The sequence below is a fragment of the Onychomys torridus genome, chromosome 1 (assembly GCF_903995425.1).
Source record: "Onychomys torridus chromosome 1, mOncTor1.1, whole genome shotgun sequence".
NCBI lineage: Eukaryota > Metazoa > Chordata > Mammalia > Rodentia > Cricetidae > Onychomys > Onychomys torridus.
Genome location: NC_050443.1, coordinates 147,481,014 through 147,494,929, shown reverse-complemented (window position 1 = coordinate 147,494,929; position 13,916 = coordinate 147,481,014). Strand labels below are relative to the sequence as shown.

General features: G+C 46.1%; 1 protein-coding gene across 2 annotated transcripts in view; it reads right to left on the bottom strand.

Moving 5' to 3' along the window:
* Positions 1–297: 297 nt before the first annotated feature.
* Rcl1 (RNA terminal phosphate cyclase like 1) overlaps positions 298–13,916 on the bottom strand; it is a 49,435-nt gene continuing 35,816 nt past the window's right edge. The window contains exons 8-9 of one of the 2 annotated variants that reach the window (XM_036176928.1): positions 12,217–12,320; positions 298–2,919 (exon numbers count right to left, since the gene is read on the bottom strand). In XM_036176928.1, the coding sequence (XP_036032821.1) occupies positions 2,769–2,919; positions 12,217–12,320 (255 nt within the window). In that variant the 3' untranslated portion in view covers positions 298–2,768. The remainder of the gene's footprint in view (positions 2,920–12,216; positions 12,321–13,916) is intronic. The other variant, XM_036176929.1, reaches the window with a different exon arrangement.

Here is a 13,916-nt window from a genome sequence, read left to right as displayed (position 1 = left end):
ACTCGGGAGGCAGAGGCAGATCTCTGTGAGTTTGAGGCCAGCCTGGTCTACAGAGTGAGTTTCAGGACAGACTCCAAAGCTACACAGAGAAACTGTCTCGAAAAACTAAAAAAAAAAGATAAGAAAGGAAGGAAGCAGGCTGAGCAAGCCAGTTAGCAACACTCCCATCCCATGGTCTGTCCTTCAGTTTCTGCTTCCAGGTTCCTGCTTGAATTTCTGCCCTGAGTTCATGATGGATGCATGTCCTGGGACACTTAAGTCAAAACAAACAAACAACATCAAAAACCTTCTCCTCCCCAAGGTGCTTTTGGTCATGGTGTTTTATCACAGCAATAGAAACCAAAACAGGGAAGGCCAAGACAGAAAGCCAAATTCCTACACCAGATCTGTCCAAACAGAACTCTACCACTTCCTAAACAACCTGTGGCGAATGGCTAGACCAAGGAGCAAAGCCAAGAACAGAGCAGACTACACGAGCCGCGTGGTCTCCAGACAGCAGCTGGCAGATGACTCAAGCCTACAGAAGGGCTGGCTTTGTTTTCTTTGAGAAACCATCAAGAACGGTTGTTTAAATATTGCACTTGTGGGGATGCAGCCTTGTGATCACAGTACTCAGGAAGCTGAGGCATTGCAATCTGGACTACTTACTATAAGATCTTGTTCAAATGGGGGGAGGAAACCAATTCATCCTTTCTACTTCACCACTGCTCCCAGATGTTCCAACTCCAGAACCAGCTGCAGCAGAGGGCTAGAGCTCACCAGACACTCCTGTGTTTACAGACAGAACAGACAGACACACATGTCCTCCATGCTGCTCGGGCTTCTACCTGCTCCCTGACACTGACACGTATTTCCAAAGCACATATGAAAGAACAGGAGCCCCTGTTAGAGAAAACCTGGCAGGTCCAAAGCACCACAGTCACTTAGTTCTGTTTGAGCAGGTGTCATTTAAAACAACAGTGGCCTCCAATATGTGGTAGACCAAATTCTAAGATGACCAAACACACACTAATTCAGACCGTGTCGTAACTGCCTGACCTTAAGACAGGAGGACTGCCCAGGTGGGACCGCCACACCACAGATGGTTTCAAGGTAATATTTTCTCTAGCTGGTGTCCCAAGAGGAAGTCAGATTCTGCTTAAATGTCAAGGATTTGACACAGCCTTGCTAGCTTGAAGATGGAGGGGTCAAGTAGAGGAACTGCAGGTAGAGTTCACAGGCTTCCATTGTTGGCAGCAGCTAGCAAAGGAATGGACTTCAATCCCACACCCTGAATCCTGCACCTCTCTTTTTACCCAGGGCCTTCAAGTGAGAGCCCGAGGGGCTGATACCTTGACAGCGACCATGTGTGATGTCATGTAGAGACGTTATCCACACCTGCCACACTTGTGACCTACCAACTCTGGGATGCTGAGTGAGTACTGTTTTAAACTGTTATGCACCAACAGGACACGGCTATACAAAGGAATGCTCTGAGCTCAGGGCCTCATCCAGAATGTCCCGGTGTCCCTCAAGGTCAGATCTCCAGCTCTGCATCTTCAGCCAGCAGCAAATGACACTGCTCTTTTAATGAAAGGAAAAGGTTCTGAGGAAGAAGAGTGAGGCAAAGGCCACCCTGACTTCCAATGCCTGCTGCAACAGGGAGAACACCACTGGTGTATCCTGTACATGTCACACACGCACACTCTACAGGGGAATCTGCCGTGATCCTGGGACCCCTGCACATTCTCATTGGTCTCTGCCTAAGTCCCTTCTCGAAACTGTTTGCAGTAAGCAGTCTTGAGGGGTCAAAGAGTCTTTCCAGTGGAGTAAAGAACAGACTTGCTACGAAGAAGGAAGATTCCTCAGCACCCATGTTCCCCGCCTGTGATGTGAGTTTTACTGTATGCACACCTACCTGAGCCCCTTCCTCCCACAGCAGGACTTGGCAGTAGAGACTTCAGTTTAAACATGTTTATGCTGCCTACTATGCTACAAAGTCCTATGTCTCTGACCCAGGACTTGGACAGCTAGGACTCTTGCTAGCATCCATGAAACAGGAACATTAGCTTACAAGTAGGTAACATCGTAGACTCTGGCTGTTACACCTTTAAACCAGAAGATCTAATGTTTCTGCATTATAAACATCAAACAAACAAAATATCCTTTTGAATTTTCTTATGGAAATAATAATTTACACTATAGCGCTATTAGAAGAATAAAAACAAAATTTATGCCATACCTGGAATATAGAAAACACCTAAAGACACCCCAGAATTGCCCCCCGCATCCCAACCACTGGTCCCTCACACACAATTTACCAGATTAAATACAGCATGCACCTGTGCAACAACTCATTCACAAAACAAGAGATAAACGAAATGCCCCAGCCTCTGGCATTCTCACAGTCTGTCATGGTGAACAGGGCTTCCACACACACTGCCACGTGAATCCCCACACAAAACCACAGTCCACAGACTGTTTGAGCAGCACGGCCACTTCCTGAGGGCCCCTCCTCCAGATGAGTTGGGACGCTCACAGCTTGGGCCTCCAAGGAATGTCACTGTCACTGGAGAAAGAGCTGGAGTCACAGGGTAGAAACGTCTTCTATTTGCACATCAGTATTTTCAGTGGAAAACTAGTTAATAAAGTCCTTATTGTTAGGAGGTTGTCCTGTCCTGGATGCACACATCTGGGCATGCTGGATGGACACATCTGGGCATGGTCCCTTAGGTCCTCTGCAGCTTCTGCTTCATCCATCCACAACGGAGGCTTACGGTGTAACAGCATCACTTGAGGGTCTTGCTGAGATTCGAGAAGCCAACCCCAACGCAGGTCATCAGCACTTTGTCCCCACCCTTGCGTTCTTCACCACATGGCTTCGTTTCAATTTTAAACATAACCTGGAAAAAGCTCTTCAAATGCCGCAAAAATTCTATCCTAAAAGAAAATAATGAAAACATTCATTTTAAAAGAAACTCTGCCTTCTTAAAACTCAAGATTTTAATTCCTGAGACTAAGAAGACTGAAGTTAAAAATGTCTAATCAAAACTGTTTAAGTAATATTTATAGCCTGTCAGTTTCTCAAGATTACTGGAGCAGCCTATAGACACACACAACCCAGCAAGGTAAGTTTGGCTGGAAATAGAGCCTAGAGTTTTGTGCAAGACACCCAGCCATTTAGTCCCACACACTTGTTAGAGAGAAGACATAAATATAGAGGTAACTTTGAGTGGTCCATACAACATTTACCTCCATCAGTCACAGCATCACAGGGTAAAAAGATAAACAAATACTATTTCTGAGACTGAACTCCAGCAACTGCCTTCTATAGACTAAAGAGTGTTTCCTAAATGTCCATGAGATACAGGCACTGTTACTGTGCTGGGGACAGGGCGGTCTAATGAAAGGTTGAAAAAGGGAATGCTTCCCCATGACAATTTCCATCTGTTGGTGTAACTAGTTCTTAAGAACAGTTATAAATTTTTAAATAGAGCAACAGAGAAGGAGAAGAACTGCATTTGCACATATTTAATAGGAGACAAATGGTAAGGAGCTCACAGTAAGCACTGTGAAAGATTCATGAGGCTGTTTCTTACCATTTCCCGTAAGAGCAAGAACAGCATTCCCGCCGAAGGGACCTGAGGCATCAGCTCTTCAGGTGGGCTGCAAAGCAGCTGCAGGGCCCTCAAACAGCAGCCCTACTAAGCTGAGTATGAACCCAGTCTGACCAGACAGCTTACCTGGAGCAGTCACTAAACACATAGGTTCCTAAGGGTTAGAGGAAGCATCCTCCCAGAAAAGCCTGTCCTCACAGCACGTGCAAACACATGCTCTCCTCTTCGCTACACTCTGTGCTGTCAGAGTAAAGGGACTCAGGATCTACTGCTGGCAAATATCCCTGCTGGGTCTCAGCAAGCCAGCTGAAGAAACACTGGTAAGAGAAGAAAGAACCCTGTTCTGTCCATCTGCAATAAAGCATCACGCAGACACCTGTGCTGTGCCGTTTCCTGACCCCGCCCACCTCCCTACCAGCCACGGAGTTCTAAGCCTAAAGTACACATGGATCCCCTGAAGAACTTTAAAAATACCAGATGTGCACATCAGCAGAACAGAACTGAGGGTCAAGAAATAAAACCATGTAAGCTTGATCATGAAAGAATTACACAAATGATATGGGAATGACTGATAATTCACAAGCAAAGAATGAAGGAACCAGAGCTCTTCCTCCATCACACAAAAAAACAAACTCAAGCACTTCAAAGACGTTGGGGTAAGGGCTGAAACTATTCGGTGAACTTCATTACTTTTGGATAGCGAACAGTTCCTTAACAGCAGTAAGAGAAAATGTGAAGATTTCTTACAATAACTTAGGAAAACCATTGAAAAGACAGGTAAGAGATTCAAGTAGAACCCCCAAAAGCAGAGCAAGCACATGGGAAGGGAATGAAAAGGGGAAAGTGCTGTAAGATCCCACTTCACACTCAACTGGATGGCAACACTAAGAAATCCACCCAGTAATGAGTGTGGTGGAAGGCAAGGAGAGGGTACTTCACATGCCCTGACAGTGATGGAAAGTGCCACTGTTTGGAAAACAGTTCGCCCCTCAGACTCAAGCAAGGAGTTAAGGCATGACATCTTACTCTTAGATACATGCCTGAAAGAAGTGAAAACCCTACAAAACATCTGCACAAACATACATTGTAACAGCACTGTTCCTAAGAGTCAAAGCGAAGGAGCCACCCAAATGTCCACCCCCAGATGAGAGAGTAAATGTGTCAAATTCAATGGGATATCACCCAGCTTTCTAAAGTGCTACATGCTGTATCACAGACAAGCTTTGTAAACTGTGCTAAGTGAAAGAAGCTGGCCAACGGGTTGGGGATTTAGCTCAGTGGTAGAGCGCTTGCCTAAGGCCCTGGGTTCGATCCTCAGCTCCGAAGGGGGAAAAAAAAAGAAGCTGGTCAATAAGTACCATATATTATATGACTCGTATTCTTTTTTTTTTTTTTTTTTTATTGAGCTGAGGATCGAACCCAGGGCCTCGCGCTTGCTAGGCAAGTGCTCTACCACTGAGCTAAATCCCCAACCTATGACTTGTATTCTATGAAATGGTCATAATAAGAATTCTATTGCTTCAAGGCTTGGTGGCAAGCCTTTAATCCCAGCACTTGGAAGGCAGAGGCAGGCAGATCTAAGTTCAAGGCCAGCTTGGTCTACAAATCAGGTTACAGGACAGCTAGGGCTAAACAGAGAAACCATCTTGAAAACTAAAACAACAACCTCTATTACTAAGACAGAGAGCTGGCAGAGTGGGAAGAATGGGCAGAGACCACAAATGGGCACAGGGTTTCTTTCCGGGTGATAAAATGTTCTAAAATGAGACTGTGGTTATTCAACTCTAGGAGTATACTAAAAATTGTTAAACTGTACACTATAAATGGGGAAACTGTATGGCCATGTAAATTATATTTAGATGCGGCTGTTTAAATAAATACATATATATGAGTTTTTAAATGTACTGATCCTGGGTCCCACCCGAGGTCAATTATGCATGAAAGTAAGGATAAAGTCTGCTGCTGTGAATGTGCCTCCCCTGTGCTTCTGATCCAGTCACAGGAGGGGAAGATACCAAGAGATTAAAGGGTGGCTGATGAACTCACCCTCTGTCTGAGCTGCCTAGCATGTCACAAGAAAGGAACCAACCACTAAGCTACCTGGCAGAACCAGAGCTCTGGGTGGATCTACTTTGCTGTTCCTCCATCTAAAAACACACGACTTCATCTTTACAACACAAGCCCATTTCTAAATTTTTCCATGAAGCCTTTCTCAGCAGTAACACCCATTATGTGATTCTTCCCTCCCTTGTGGGCTTCAGCGTTCTCTGCTTAGAGGCTCCTTAAGTTACTGCCACACTGGGCTGATCCCCTGCCGAAGTCATCTATGCATTTCAACAGTGACGGCCTTCTGCACACATGAAACTCCCTCCCTGCTATTGAAGGCATTTGATAAGAAGGCACCAGAGAGAATGGAGGAGTTGGGGGTAACAGAAACGTCGGCAATGTTCTTGATAATCAAGGAAGTAAGTTCTCCCCCTGCTGGCTTTCTGGTTTGACTGCCCGTGGGAAACTTTTCCCTTTCTCCATCCATCCCATTCTGTCTCAGGGAAAAAAGAAAACAAAGACATGAACCCCTCAGATAAACAAGCCCCATCTGTGACCAAGCTTCCAGCTGGCAACAGCAGAGAAAACACCAGGTCCTCACCCCTCATCCGCACGCCCAGGGGGAAGACGGCTTGTCCCTCACTGCTGTGGTGTACTAACACGGGCCTGAGGCAAGTGTCCCTCTGGGCCTCACCCAACTACCTCACTCTGAATCACTCAACTGTGCTCAGAAAACCAGACGCCCTCCCCAGCTGGCAGAACTCCTGGGGACTTCAGCTTGCCTGGTGTTGTGGAGGGTAGGAGAGATGGAGAACTGAGTGTGTGTGCAGCCCTGAGGGATTTGTAGCTTTGGGAACAGTTAAGAAAAGCAAAGGCTGTTTGGACTTTCTACAGGGTGTTCTACCGACCTCTCAAGCTGTCTGAGGAAGACTGCAACAGATGGGATTGAGGAAATCTATCAGAGTGTCCTTCGTCCATCTCCAGCCTCCTCCCTACATCTTCTGCAGCTGGCATAGTAGAAAGCAAAAATGAAGTTGAAAAGTGACCAGGGATGGTGTTAAATCCAAACAAACAGCTTCCTTAAGAAAGGGGAAACTGATCCAAGAGCAGGGACAGCTTTTCTTATAGGTAAACCACTCAGGGCAACTGGAGTTCTATGCAACTTCTGAGTGAAGGATCTTAATTCCTCACTTGACAACGGGATCTGCAATGATTTTTTCTTCCAGAACAAAGTGATTCACTTTCAAAACAAACAAGATTTTTCTATGAAAACCTCCAGTCTATCTGACAAGCAGGTTTCAGAGAATTCTGGAAGCAGAGATAATCATCTCTGTAGATTTCCGAAGGTCAGTTGTTCCCACTGTCCACAGGGAAGGACCATCTGCCCCAGAGTCCCGGCAGACAGGAGGACAAGCTCAGACACAGAGAGTCCCTCCAAGTGCCCAAGGAAGCCCGAGAGGAGGGGGCAGTGACCCAAACAGAACACCCTGCCTCCTCTCCCACCATCCAGCAGGTTCTCTGTCACCTGAATGTGGGTAAGGCTAAGGTTACCAACGCGGTAGGTTTAAGAGTTGTCCCTGGAGGCTGAGGCATAAGATCTGAGAGTAGGAAAAACTGCTTCCCGTGCTCCCCTGTGGTCAGTACATGGCAGCTTTTGAGATCAGTGGTGTGTTTAATGCCAACAACATTGAAACTCTACTCCAAGCATGACGTTATTAAACTTGGTGAGAGGCAACAGGAAAGAGAACCAGGCTGGCCGCACTGCTGGTACACAGGGATCCAGGCTGAGTTTAGCCAACCACTCTTCACAAGCAGGGATCATTTTATTTTACTATAATCCAAACATTTCCTAAGGTTGAAATATAAAAAGTGTCACAGGATGTTTCAACTTTCACTGCACTTGACAAATGTATGGCAGGGACACTGCAAGAGCTCCCTGCAAGTGCTCCCTGCAAGCTGCAAGTGCTCCCTGCAAGCAGCAAAGCCAATAATCAGGAGACTGTCACATGGGTGTGAGCAAGCAGCCCTGAGCAGCTGAGGTGCTCCTGAGGTTGAAGGAGAGAGGCTTTTGTACTTCGGCACTCCCCTAGCTACAGGAAAGAAGGGTCATGGTCTAAGATGTGGCAGAGGCTGAAATGAGGACCTCTGAAAGCTGCAGCATGATATTCTCTGTCAGCAACGCCCTGAGAAGCTGGAAGAGTGGACAGGACCCCAGCTCTTACCTGAGCTCACAGTGGTAAGAGAAGAGGATCCCCAGCCAGAACCCCACTTGCTTTCTGTGTGACCTTGGCAAGCGGCATGTCTATCACCTCTGATGCACACAATAGCACCTACTTTTTCACTAACACAGGTTATGTTGAAAACTACATGAGTTAAAAGATATAAAAAGACATCTTTCTGTTTAACAAGAAAGAAACCACACCTGGTCCTGGATCTTAGAGGAGCACCTACAAGCACCACTTCTAAGCCAGCATAAGCCCTAACTACATTCTGAATATTTGGCCTTAAACCCACAGCTAAGTGCAGTCCTCACACAGCAAGGAAAATTTTCTATTTGCAACAGAGGGAGACCACTACAGAAACCCACAACCAATCAAAACGCAGAGTTGTAGAGTCCAGTCCCAACTGATAGATAACGCTTACAATTCCTGTACCTAAGGCTCAGGGAACATTTTGGAAGGGGGTGGAGAGATTTTACGAGCCAAAGGATCATGTAGTTTACTGTGAGATTGTGGCTTCTAGAAATGTCAGAAGCTATACCCATAGAGTCTCACCAGCATGACTGCCTAAACATGAGCTGAACAAGAGCAACAGCAGACATGCTGAAGTGGACAGGTGGGAAAGCCCAGGAGGCCTCAACCCTATACAAAAAACTAGAGTCAACTAGGACATGCTGAGAACAGGACAAATAGTCTTCCCCAGGGAAGGGCACAACTACTGCTATCCAGTATCAATGGTCAGCCCTGAAAACACACACAAGTAACATTATACAGACTGAGCAGACTGTATTTATGCATTTAGGTGTATGTATGTATGTATGTATGTATGTATGTATGTATGTATGCATGTATGTAACAAAGAATGAAAAAGAGACCATGAATTTGAAAGAGAGCAAGGAAGGGTTATGGGAGAGTTTGGAGGGAGGAAAGGGGGAAATGATGTAATTCTATTACAATCTCAAAAAAAGAAAAGAAGTAATTTTCAAAATATTATCTGGGGGTTGAGGCTCACTCGTCTAGCTGAGTGGCAGAGCACTCAGCTGGCTAAACATCACACGACCCTGGTTTAATCTGTAGTATTAGAAACAGAAACAAACAAAACCAAAACCAACCAAACAAGTGTTCTGCTCACAGCAAACACTGTGTCTATTAAACAAACATGACTTCCACAATTCTGGGGAAGAATAAATAAGAACGTACCGTTTGGGAAGAAGTGTGACTAGAAGTCAATCATAACTCTTAAAAGTAACAGACTGAGATTGATAGACAGCTCGGTAGCTAATCTGCAGCCGACTCTACCTCCTGGCACTCAAAGTGACGTGATGGGAAGAACAGACTGGGATGTGGAGTGTCCAGGCAGGATGAGTTCCTCAGAATCGGTGCCAGGAATGCTGCTATGCACCGGACCAGCCACGCTTCAGTCTGTCTGCACAGCTCATGGCTTTAGGGCCGTCCATGTTATTGACAGCGGGTGGGAGATGCTCACCGTCAGCCTCCTGGTGGCTCTGTGGCATAGACACACTGAAGGCCACACAGGTTGGACTCCAAGGCCTCATGCACAGGCAGAAAGCCGATGCCTGCTAGCTCTGACCTCTTGTCATGATTTCTGAGCATTCTAAGACACCTGATGATATACTGATATATAGATAGATAGATAGATAGATAGATAACTTGTTGATGTTATTTCAACTTTAAAATAAGTGCAATCTCTCCCTAAACTGTAAAATTAAGCTTGAGGCACCAGCTAGAAATCAACAATATTCAAATTAAAAAAAAAAAAAAGAAAGATAAAGAAAAGAGAGAGATTCCCTTCACAGGTCAATGGCATCCAATAATACTTATTCTACAGAGAAAAAACTACCTGGCCTCAAAAAGTTCACCTATGTCAACTATTTTCTCAATTAAACAGTACAGAGGGATGGAAACAGCACCCTCCTCTAGCAATGGGGAGACAGGGCAGGGCAGGGCAGGGAGGAACACAGGACCCTGACTTCCCAGCAGGAACCTGAACAAGGAGAGAAAATGTTCTTAGTCCTGATGCTCAAGAAGAGGGCACTTCCCATACTGCTCAAGGACATCGAACACATGCAGACTGCCAGAAGAAATACACATGCTTTTTTCAAACCAAGTCTCTTCCTTCTGCTTTCCTTGAGGAAAAGTGAGGCTTAAAAACTGTGTTTTAGCCAGGCGGTGGTGGCGCACGCCTTTAATCCCAGCACTTGGGAGGCAGAGTCAGGCGGATCTCTGTGAGTTCGAGGCCAGCCTGGACTACAGAGTGAATTCCAGGAAAGGCACAAAGCTACACAGAGAAACCCTGTCTCGAAAAACCAAACCAAGCCAAACCAAACCAAACCAACTCAAACAACAACAACAACAAAAAAAAAAAAAACCTGTGTTTTATGACTTTAATGGCACAAGAAAATGCATGTGATACTCTCCCCACCCCCATGACGAGTCATGGAGCCTGTCCCATTAACAGATAGATGCAATTATGCCTGTAAGGTCCCAGGTTCATTCTTTATCTTTCTGAGATGTTGGAGCCTTCCACAAGATTAAGGACAAAAGGGTCCCAATCACGGACATGTCTTGGCTGAACATAACTCCCTTTCCTTCAATTGTGCTTGCTTACATCGAAAAGTGCTTGGGGCAGATGGGGTATGTATGTGGCAGGAGGGGGGTTCAGGTGCACTTTCCCACCCTGGGAAAAGCCTTCTGCATAAAGCCGCAGAGGAGGGAGCACATGTCTAAACTTCAGGCCCAAACCTCCAAGCACAGAATGCTCCTATCTGGTCTACTCTTTCAATGTTCCACTAAGAGCAGACGACTGTTTTCCCAGGAGCTGCAGTAAGAAGAAAGGAAACCTAAAAGGATTATGTGGTGAAGGACATGCTGAGGAGGGAACAGTCACATCCTAGTCATCTCCAGAGAGGCTGTAGACATTAAAAGATTATATAAGGCCCCAAAGCCAAACTGAAACACTCTCCAAAACCAACTTTTTAAAAAAGCACCAAGAAGAAAAAAAGATACAAACATATATCCCCAGTTCACATGATGTCCTGCCAAGGCCCATGCCCTGGACCACATACATTTGGAGACAGTGGCTCTTGCTGCCTCCAGGAGAGCCACGAGGCCTCTGCTGCCCTGGAGCAGAAGCTGGACACAGCACTGACCGGCTAAGAGGCCAACAGCCCCAGGATGCTCACACAATCACCAGTTGCTTCAGGCAACTCTGATGGGAGGCGGACCCTGCACCTGGGGCCATGTGCTCACCTCCACCTCCCCTCTGGATGCCCCAGTGCCATTCTCTTAGAGCAATGTTGACTACTGAAGAGGCCGGATTACTCAACTCTAGGTTTCCTGTCCTGTGAAACACTTTACACACATTATCAGTAGATAATGTGTGGCTCTTCGGGTCCTGCTTATCAGTTTCCCCTGCTGCTAACAGTGTATTCTCTTTCATCTTCTATTCTAAAAAACTCCCACTGCCAACGCAAATAGTAAAAGATTCTCTTCCAAGGTTCCGGTTGCCGAAGCGTCGCCCCACCCCAACATGATGGCACCGCCATTCTTCAGCTATCACAGTACTGTACCTTCCAGATACACAGCATCGGTACCATGATAACCGAAAAAGGACAGTTCAGTCCAGACGACCCGCACCTCCCCAGTTTACCACCCCAGCTGGTCACACGGCTGCCTTTAAGTCTGTAAGCATGTAAGTACATGTGCATGTACACACACACACACACACACACACACACACACACAGCCTATTTTCAAACCTGTTCACTTATTCCTGACTAGAAATGCTTCTTTCGCTTTGTGCTCTGTAAGTTGACTCTTCTGGCTAGCTACTATTTCTGGAGCATGCAAGTTTTTATACCTTAGCTGTTAATTTCTGCTAATATCCAAACTGCCCAAACTCACCTCTATAACTTCCCAACTGGTTTGGTAACATTCCTATCCATTTATCTCTCCCAGCCAGTTAACATTTCATACCACTGGAAAAATAACCCATCTGCCACAGTAAGGATGCTAGCGAAAAGATGGGATTGGAAAAACTTCAAGCTATATAAAAGTTTATCTCCAGAATACTAACAAACATCAAGTACAGACACAAGAACTGTATACTGGACACATCTCAGATGACATGAGGACAACAGCTGTCATAGGAGAAGGGAGCCCCAAACCCATGTGTGACCAAACACCAGGCTGACAGTCACAACTGCTGGCTGGTAAAGACCAATAGAAGCAGGCGCACTGCTGTGGGCACAGGCTACACACAGCACATCTTGTCATTCTGTACAATCAGAAAATCAAACTGAACAGGGTAATGAGGTCAACTGAAAAGAGCTTACGTGTAAGGGGAGAGTGGTCCCAGCAGGACTTTGGAAACGTCCTGCTGTCCAAGGGTCATGAGCAGCAGAACTAGACTTTGGTTGGTCGAGTCCACACATCCGCCCTGTAAACACAAACACTCTAGTAACTAATTCTAGTACAACAGAAAGAGGAATCAGCAAGCAGGGAGAGGAAGGCAGAGATAATACCAGAGGCTCCAGAGCAGTGCACTGCAGCTCACACAGCAGCAACGGAACATGGGCTCCCGAGAACAACTGGTCTAGCAACCAGCTCAAGCTAACCCAAGCAACAGCTGAAAACATAACAACACAGGAAATCAGCATTCCCAGGCACACCTCTAGTGGGGAAAACAACGAACTCCTCCCTTCATAACTGGGGCAACAGAGGGCATCATCTTACTGAGTGAAAGAAGGCATGTACAGTTCGAGGGCCAGTGTAGTTGCTAAAGGGTTAAGCAGACAATGACCTGCGCTCACTGAGTGTGTCACAGAGTAGTCATCACACACATAAGGAATATCTCTGAGGTGTCCCTGCACTCACCCCATCTGCGCTGAACTGCTCACTGCCTCTTCCCATGACTTGGCACTGCCAAGGGCCATGGTCAGACCACCTATTCTCATTACTGAGAGGTTATCTGTCCCCAAGACTCCTTTCCTGTTTTTTCTTCCAAGCACAGGCAAAACACAATTTTCTTCAAAATGTTCACCCCGAAGGACAACTGTTTGGGTTGCTTCCTTTCTTCATTCTGTATTTCCAACCATGTCAGCTGAGTTGCTGTTTAAATATGTGTCTTTGAAAAAGCCTTTATTTCTGATTATTCTTTCTAGGGTGCCTGTAGCAACATCAACTTACACACACCCTTACGGAGTACAAGCAAGATGTCATGAAATATCTACCCATCTTACATATCTAAGAAAAATATCCAGTTTGTGACCATGGCTCACTGCTGTCCAAGGCTAGACCCTGACTACAACAGGCAGCCAGTCAGGGATGCTTACAGGGTGTAATCCCTTCCTTTCTGAATGCAAGCAGGGCAGGGAATAAGCCAACTCCCAGCAGCAACCAGTCCTCGGCTGTTACTCTCAGTTTGGTAGGCCTTTTGCGAACCCATCCTTCTCCTTAATTAAGTTAATAAAGAACAAGAAACATTTTTCATTTATCCAGCAAACTTTAGGACAAAAGCTGCTTGTCCATATACAACAGGAAGTCTGACGAACAAAACTAATTGTTTCACAGAGCTTGTTCATTTTCCCGAGACTGCCTAAAATTAAACTATTCTCTTCTGTCTGTTTCCTGCACTGAGCTCTATTGCACCATCCTCAGCTGACTTGTATTAGGTACTGGAAGCTGACTTGTATTAGGCACTGGAGTGAGATGTTAATGCAATAAAGATGTCAGGGTCCGTGTACAGGACACCACTGAGGCTGGGGGGAGGGAAAGGGCTACAAGATGTGAGGGCACAGATGAGGGTGTTACTTGTCCAACAACAGAAGCAGGCTTTGGGGAGCAGGCGTTTGAAATGGCCTGGAGGGATAGGCAGACCTTGGAAAGAAGTGAAGAGCAGCATGGAGGAGTGGCCCCCAGCCAATGGGAAAGAGGCCAGGCTCTCCAGAGAGCCTGTAACTCAGGGTAAAGGGGGAGGGGCGATACCTGAGGTAGGACTTTCCTAACTGGTCACAAATACCAACTGCATTCCGGG